The 9,171-nt window shown below is 32.8% G+C and overlaps 1 protein-coding gene across 1 annotated transcript; it reads left to right on the forward strand.

The window, feature by feature from the left end:
* Nucleotides 1-3,774: 3,774 nt before the first annotated feature.
* LOC149548059 (GDSL esterase/lipase At2g04570-like) lies at nucleotides 3,775-8,413 on the forward strand. Its single transcript, XM_089794224.1, has 7 exons — nucleotides 3,775-3,828; nucleotides 4,096-4,173; nucleotides 4,693-4,755; nucleotides 5,367-5,459; nucleotides 5,599-5,605; nucleotides 7,771-7,889; nucleotides 8,018-8,413. The coding sequence occupies exons 1-7, from the start codon at nucleotides 3,775-3,777 to the stop codon at nucleotides 8,411-8,413; spliced, it is 810 nt and encodes a 269-aa protein (XP_089650350.1).
* Nucleotides 8,414-9,171: the final 758 nt, after the last annotated feature.

The raw sequence follows: 9,171 nt of genomic DNA on the forward strand, positions 1-9,171 counted from the left end.
AAAATCCCACTAAGATTAAACCTAGTAATTGGAGTTTGACTTTGGAAACCACCTAAAAAATAAGTTTAAATGAGTATCTTGAGCCTCCTCAACTCTCCAATATTAAATCAACATGACTAAGATCCCCTTGATAATCATCTAATGTTGTATCTAGACTAGCCATCTTGTCATAATCTAAGTTGACCCACTATTCATTAAGTCACATCTTGGAGTTTGACTTTGGAAACCACCTAAAAAACAAGTTTAAAAGAGTAGCTTGAGCCTCCTCAACTCTCCAATATCAAATCACCATGACTAGGATCCCCTTGATAATCATCTAATGTTGTATCTAGACTAGCCATATTTTCATAATCTAAGTTGACCACTATTCATTAAGTCACATCTTTTCTTTATTCTACAATTTGTGCATTGCTTATCCAAAAAAAAAGCTTCAATTTTTCCTCTAGTGGGAGCTACCATTTCTCTTACCTTAGACATTTTAGGGGGGTAAGACCTATTAACCCCTTACCCCCATTCTTTTCATTGCCATGGAATATTGTTTTTTTATTGCAAGTTATTCAAGGATTGCAACATTTACCTCCAGTGTCCACCATTTCTTTAACTAGACCAAAGATCTCCTTAAAATTTGGTCACTCCAATTTCCTCCAACATTTATATTTTTATCCCTCTTAGCTGCTATTATTTGTAATCCCCAATATGTTGGGAAGAGAATCTTGCTGAGATGGATTTTGATCCAACCTTGTATTTGTTTTTGGAGGTTCTTCTATCATAAATCCTCCCCTTGTATAAAAGGAGGTACACCTTCTTAAAGACCCTTATAAAGGGAATTTGTAATGTATATAGGACTCTGTTCCTAGGCTATATCAGGGGTTTTCTTTCCCCTATTCTTTTTCCCCCAGTGCCTATAGTTGAATAGGGCAAAACTTTTGTAAAATCTTCTGATAATATAATATAAAGTCGTGATTACTATTGTGTATTAATGAATGTTATGTGATTGTATTGATTGAATGTTATAGTTCATAAATGGATGAATGAAATGAATGAAGTATGTAATTAGATGTTAATGGGGAATTTAGATTGATGTAAGGGGGAGGGGGGTGAGGCTAGATTAGTTTCCACCTTCACGTGGTTGGCCATGTTACGTAGACAATATTATAGTATTCTTAAAACCAAGTGAAGCTCAAACTAACATACCATGGAACCACAAAACCCAAATCCATCTACCTCTCATCTTCTCATCCGAATAAGTCATCTTTTCTGCCACTTTTATTTGAAAGGGTCTAAAGCCTAATCAATTCATAATCTACATATCCTAAAATCATAACACTCCAAAGAAAAGAATGATGTGCTTGAATAATTCACACTATTTATTTCACCCACTTTATTTGGATGCCAATTTCTTGCATCACCAAGTTGAGGTAGTGTAACTTGTAAGTTGTTCAAAATATGTGCTCATATCTCACCTCAACTGATGCAGAGTCTACAACCTTAATCCACCAAAATCTTCTTAAGTGCCTAGTAGCACCCAACCCACTACAAGATACCAAGCAAGGTTACCAGCCTTTACCCAATGCTGACCTCTGTCTCTCCAAGTGGACTCCACTTCTCTAAGGTCTTACCCACTTTCTAGGGCTCTTAGAAAAATTGGGTCAAATTAAGGCTTTAAGGACATTAGCCCTCAATTAGGCCAAATATGGAAAATTAGGCAAAATGCTTTCAAGGCTTCAAACAAAGACTAGTTTTGTCATTTCAAGTCCTATATACCTTAATTTTTATTAAATACAAATACAAGAACTCCACCACTTAACCTTTGATTCAAATATGGTCACTTTCCCTAATGTTTTTGATGTTGTCTTGCCAAATAGAATTTTTAGTCACTATGACCATCCTCATATAGCACAATTGTGTGAGAAAGCTTATTTATATATGCACACACTTTAGGTAGGTGATTCATTGGGAGTACACTTGAGCTTTGATATAGATTAAATATTTTGTATGAAATATTGTCTATATGAATTTTTGTGGAAATCTTTTTAAGGTTTACTCCATTTTTTCTTATGTCAAATAGTTTCTTAGGAAATATTTATGCATCACTAATATTGTAAGTTTGGTTACAACACTATACAAAGTTGCTTGATATCAAATGTGTCGTTCTCAACACCCATGCTATTGAGGCACAAGTCTATGAAACATCCTGTGCTCTTGAAATTGAATAGAAACTATCAATTCCCTTACTGTTTCCAAAACTTTTCAGGCCCTTTTTGAGTTCTTTGGGACCCTTTCTAGAGAATGGGCATTGGAGTGCATGAAAGAACTCCTCCTCAGTAAAGTGGTGGATAGTGGCCCCAATGACCACATTTTCATCTATTACTCTAACCATGGAGGACCTAGAGTACTTGGTGAGTAACTATATTTGTTTAAAATTCTAATTACTGTCTTTAATTGTCTCTAGTGGAATTTTTGGTCAATTCCTATTGTTGGGCCATTGAGGAGCCACCTGCATTTAGATTGTTTTATTTTTTCACTCCTCTAGGATAAATTTTCTTCTAAGTTACTGTCCACTTTTCTTGAAGCTTTTGGATACCCTTTCTTTGTGAGACTTATTTTGTGATATTTAATTATTGCTTTCAAATATTATTTAGTGATTGAGAAATTTTGTTGCTAGAGTTATCAAAGGGTATGCATTGATGCATTTAATTTTGCTAATATGGATATTATAGTTGTTTGAAATAATGGTTTTCATACCTCACAACGGTTTTAAACTTTTAGATGGTGTTATTTTGGATATCATGCCTATTTGATATCATCTACTAGCTTACATTATTATTTTATAATGCCAATTGAACTTGGTTCAATCTCATTGTTGACTGGTGGCATTTGAAAGTAGGTGCCACTAGTTTTAGCTTGGACTCACATGGGGTCATTTGACATAGCTCTCATTGTTATGAGCCTATTCACTTAATAAGAGAAAATAGGAGCCACTATGACCCCTAGAAAACCATTTTTATTACAGTCTCCATTTTGCTAAGTTGGTTGATATTCATAATTATATCCTATATAATGAAAATGAAAATAGTTTTTGAAGAAATCAAGAATTTGATTGCACTTGTATGTATAATTTCCTTTTACTTTCATGAACTGAGTCTCAATATCTAAGTTTTAAAATAACCTGGTTGTTAAGATATTTGTTGATGTTATATGTTTCTTTTTGGTTGTTTGTTTGGTGATTCTTATAGAGATGTTTGTTCCACTTTCTTGGTCAACAAGAATGAAGATATTACTTGGGGCTACAAAAGGATTAGCTTTTCTTCATTGTGCTGAGAAACTAGTTATCTATCATGATTTTAAGACATCAAATATTCTGCTTGATAATGTTAGTATTTTCAAATACATTTTAACTACAAATATGAACTATATTTTAGTTTGATGCAATATATATTTTAGTTGCTATGTTTTAAAGCAATAGCATAGGACTAGTTGGTCAATTTTTCATAGGCCATAATGAAGTAGCCTTTTTAATATTTTGAACATGAGTTTAAATTGAGTGCAAAAAGTAAGTTGTCAGCTTAGGATTATGTCATTTTAGATTTTATTCTCCTAATATGTTATTCAGTGATATAGACAACTATAAACATCTAAACCATGTATTCTAATGTAGGCACTGTCATTAGAGATGAAGTGGGGCTAGAACTTGACACTATTGGGAATGAGGTTCTGGGAACTGCCACCAAGATAGTGTAAACAAAAGATTCAACAACAATAGTTAGTGACGGAATGACTCAAGAGGATATTGAGAGAAGAGCTAATCAAATTAGGAGCATGATTGAGGTATGCCTTCTTGTTTGTGTGTGTGTGTGTGTGTTCTTTAGACTTTAACATGGACTATCAGTCTTATGCTTTGTAATTAGAGAACTTTAGTTTTATTCTTTATGTTATTTCTCCTTTGTCTACACCTAGTATCTCATCATGGTTAACACTCTATCCTTTTTTTAGCATATCAATAGATTGGCAAAGAATAACTCATTAGAGAATTGTGTTATTGTTAACCTAGCTTGTAGAATGTATTTGACAATTGAATATTTTCTTTATTTCTAGGTTTCTAAACAAGATTATGAGAAAGAAAAATTGAATGAAAGGATTACTAAACTATCTGGGGGAGTTGCAGTTATACTGGTGAAGTTGTTGAAATGTGTCTAGTCTTCTATAGTGTTTCATTGTTAAATACTTCTCTGAGTAATAGATAAATTTTGTCAATGTATATCATTCATTAAGATAGGCTTTATTGTGCCTATATCATTATGATAATAAATAAGCATGAGCCAAGTTAGGTGATGAATGATAAGAAGTATGATTGACAGGTAGGAGCACAAAAAGAGATAGAGTTGAAGGAAAAGAAGTTATGCATGGAGGATGCTTTGAATGCTACAATAATATGGCAGTCTTCTCTATAAATAACTTTGTCATTTGATACAAATGCATAAAAATCCCATGCTAATTCCTATGCTAGAAAAAATTAACTATTAAGCCATTTGTGTATGGAATGAAAAAGTCTTTTGTCTACTATTCTCCAATGGTGTAAAGAGGACTAATTCTTTTGTCTTCTATCCTTTGATCCTCCCTCATAGAATGACAAATTAATTGAAGTTATATTAATTGTATTTCAGCAATTCACTAATTAATTTCTATAAATAGGTAGCTACTGAAGAAGGCATTGTTGTTGGCAGAGGGTGTGCTCTTTTGAGGCTTGCTACAAAGGTTGATGCTATTAGAGATACACTTGAAAATAAGGAATAGAAGGTAGCTTAATTTTGTGTTTGCTACATGAGAAAGTATGGTTTGCATGGAAGTGGCTCTATAATCCTTAGTGGATATGTAGACAATGCTTTCTCATAGAAGACTTAGCTCTACAATGTGTTTGTAACATCTGGCTCTAAAATTTGTTGGTTCTTTGGTGTCTATTGATTGGTGCAGGTATTGCTAAATGAGCTTTGAGCTGCATGGTGAAACTAATTTCAAAGAATGCAGGAGTAAATGGAAGTGTTGTTGTTGAAAAGGTTATTACAACTCCTAAGAAACTGTTGAATAGAATCAAGTATATTTAAACTCAATTCTTTCCAAACTATTCAATAGAATCTCGTTGATTTAAGCTCTTTTTGCTAGGTATTTCCTATTCAATTTTATTGGACATCAATCTAAATGCAGACAGCTCTTTCTAGTCCTTATGAAGCCTATTGAATTTAAGTAAATTGACATTGTGCCTGGGTGTACAATCTTGTCCAATTTCACTGGATGTCATATTGGATGCAAATAGATCTTTCTAGTCTTCATGGTAGTAAAATGACAGCCCTATCCTTGTCTTTTTATAGGTCCTTTCCAATGATAATCCCAATTATGGATACAATGCTACTATAGGTGGTTATGAAGATTTGATGGCTGCAAGAATTATTGATCCAACTAAGGTAAGATGGTACATTCGTTTGATGTAATTTATTTTTATTTTTTCAATTTCCTAATCGACAAAATGAATGAAAATTAGTTTCATTTGAGTCCTTGGAAATATGGTTTATCATGATGTTCACTGACTATGTATTTGCGTAGTGCCCTGGTTATAAAGAAAGAACGAAAATGCAAGACTAAGTTGGATGTGATGCCAATTGTCTTAGGCCCTCTACCCATTCTAAATTATGATGTGTATTGTAAATAGGTAGGGATTATACTATATCATATTGAAATTGAATGAATACCAATATCTATCATAATATAACAGGCAACTAGTTGCTTGCAAATTGTTAGGAAGCTCACCAAGATAAATTGGTCACTGCAGTCAGAAAAACATAGCTACTGCAATATCATTTTGGTTGAAAATAGGGTTATTTCCCATGTATGTTAGTTTACAAGTCTATAAATATTGCACCATCTTAGTGGTTTTTTTTTTCTTTGAAATATCCCTTATCAAAAGTTAAACCAAACTTAACACAAATTGATACAATTAATAGGAAAATCAAATAGTGTCCAATATGTCTTCCTAAAATTTATTTTACAAGAAGATAATCCAATGCTAATAACATAAAAATAGTTCTACTCTAACATCTACTTCAGTTTCAGGAATCTATGTGTGACATGAATATCAAATAGTATTTTGAAATCAATACTTCTAGGTCTCATTATTTAGATGTCAGCAAAAACAATCTTAGTTCCATTTGAGCATCAGAACCCCTGACTCTATTGTTTGGAAAAGGAAATATTCCTAAGAAAAAAACTTGCATGTGCAATTGTGTTATGAAATGAACTTTAGGAAATGAACTTTATATAATTGAACATGCATAGCCATATCTGATTTCTAAAACCTTAATCTCTTCCAAGTTATATGCAAGTTCCCCTACTTCATACTTTGGAGCAAGTGTTAGATAGGGTTGGTAGTAGGAGGAAAGGATGTATAATCCATTACATTTAATATTTCACCCTCTTTCTTGGGTCATATATTATATATTCATGGGGCAATGAGTTTGACTCAAGAAATGTATAGTTGAATCTTGATAGCAATATCATAATTTGACTTGTTGTGGAAAATATCTTAGGCTTATCTATTGATGAGCTCAAGGGACTTTCTAATGAATGTTTCATAAGTCACAAAACTTGTTGTAGGTTTTACAAATGGGATTGCAAGTAGAGTGGATTAAACCATGGAGGAAACTCCATCATTAAGCCTGCTTGAGCTGGAGTAGTACTAGAATGGGTGAGCTTTTGAGGAAGTTGTGGTGCTTCACCTTTGTGAGAACTACCTAGATGAAATGAGTGCTAAGTGTTCCATTCATTCTCATGAGAAATGAGTTTGTGTGAACCACTATGCATGAATCATGGTTCAATGAGTTTGACTCAAAAACTACACTATTGAATTTTGATAGCAATATCAGAATTTGACTTGATGTGGAAAATATCTCCTACTTATCAATGATTTATGTGTCTTAAGTTTTAACATATTACTTCAATAATAAATACACCTTAAAAGTTTAGAGTTCAAACAATTATGCTTTTCAACATTTTGTGGTTTTGACCTGATATAAGACAATTATTGAAAATAGTAAGGTTTTTATATTTGCAATTATTTATTATAAAACCACTTCCCAATTGAGGATTGGCTTGTCATTTTGATGGTACTCTTATCACTGATTTTAATTTAAAAAGTCATTTTTGAGATTATTGTTCTTAAGTTTGGAAGTTTTGCTTTGATGATAATTATGCCTTTAGTATGTAGAACAATCTCTATTTTGCAACTTGTGATTTTGTTCAAATATGAAGCAATAATTGAATATGGTTATTATTTTTAGTTTCAATGGTTTATCATAAACCAAGTACCAGTTAATGCTTGGCTTGTTATTAGTATAATTACTTTGTTGTTAATCAGTTCCAATAGTCATGTTTGAGTTTTTGTTATTAGATTTTTTTGTGGATGGTAGAAAAGAGAATTGATGGAAAAAAAATGATGTCATATAAGGGAAAATAGTTTACTTGAAATGATTTAAATCATCACTAGTACAGATGTCAATATCCAGTGTTCAGATCCATAGCAAAAGCACCACCTTTAGTTTCTTTTAGATGATCTATTTTAAAAATCTAATCCTTATATTTAAATTCAAAAACCAGCTATAGTGGCTGGAATATTTTCCTTTTTCATGTCATCAAACATGTTTGTATTCCTACTTGAAATTATATATGTGATTCCCTTGTAGTATTGATCATGTGGAGTTTTTTCTACAACATTTGCACTAGGCATCAAAGAAGCAGTTCCAGCATATTTGGATGACAGTCTCACCTCAGATGATTTTCTTACAGGAGCTTACTTCACTTTAGCTAGCTTTGGCAATGATAATTTTACTATAGAGAGTGGGGTAGGCATAAATAATTATTTTTAAAGAATTTACATTTGAGCACTAAAATGGTTACATTACCAGTGCATGTAATGTGGGTAATTTGTTGTTTGGGCTAAGAGCTTTTATATTTTGTGCGGGTTGTGCAGAATGTGATAGCATTGTGGAAGCAAGTGCAATATTTTAGGGAATATACATCTCAAATAATAGCAATTGTTGGGGCAAAGCATGCTTCAAGTATTGTAAGCAATGCTCTTTACTACTTGGCTATAGAGAATGTTGATCGGGTTGTTAGTTATTTCTTCAATATAGGAAATGTTAACAATAACAGTGCTAGGATTTGTACAATGTTGGAGCCCAAAAAGTTCATAGTAGCAAGGTTGTCCATCTTGGGACGTTCACCTTTAGAAAGAGCATTTCTTATTGTGGCAGGGAGGCCATGCAATGTAAGAATAAATGATGCATCACACTACTTCAACAGAAACTGCACACCTGCTCTCTCCAACTTGGAGAGCTCACTGCCAGGATCAACTATTTTTTATTAAGACATCTATGACATTGTAGTGGATGTTGTTGCTTATCCCTTCAGATATGGTAAGTTTGAATGACACTGTAATTTGATTTTTAAATTCAATTGTGTAAATAATTTTAGCATCATCATTTTGGATCAAATGAATTTGTGGTAAGCATAATATTGTAGCTACATCAACATTAATCTATTTGAAAAGTAATTTTTTTGTTTTTCAATTTGATTGTGTATGGTATTTTTAGGATCAATGTTTCAGATCACACTACAAGATCCATCATCAGGAGACAAGAATGCAAGAGTGAAGTGTAATAGATGATTTCGTGCAAGACATGAAAGTGCTGGTGGTCCCATTGGGTGGCATTTACCACATCAAGGTTCACGTCAACCAATTGGAGGTATGGGATTTGGTTTTAACTTTGTTGGTCTTGAAAATCTAGCAAGCCAACCTTTATTTAGAGGTACGATATCTCAAATTGTCTTATTGACTTAGGTAATCATGTATATTTGTTGGCTTTTGTTTGATAGGTAGGAAATACTAATAGTTGTAGAAAGCTGTGGGAAATGATTTTTGAACATTTGACTGAAGTTTGTATTAATGTGTTATGGTAGTTTTCGAATCAAGGATTGAGTCAAATCCTATAGGATGGGAAATTAAATTAAATTATGGGATGTGGATGTCAGTAGCAAGGAAGATATTCTTTAGTTGTAGGCATCTAATGTTTATGGTAGTGAAATTGGAAATTCTATAGGTAGTTGCATGATAGGCTTCCAATC

This window comes from Cupressus sempervirens, chromosome 7, assembly GCF_028749045.1.
Source record: "Cupressus sempervirens isolate cs-2001-9-10 chromosome 7, ASM2874904v1, whole genome shotgun sequence".
Taxonomy (NCBI): Eukaryota; Viridiplantae; Streptophyta; class Pinopsida; order Cupressales; family Cupressaceae; genus Cupressus; species Cupressus sempervirens.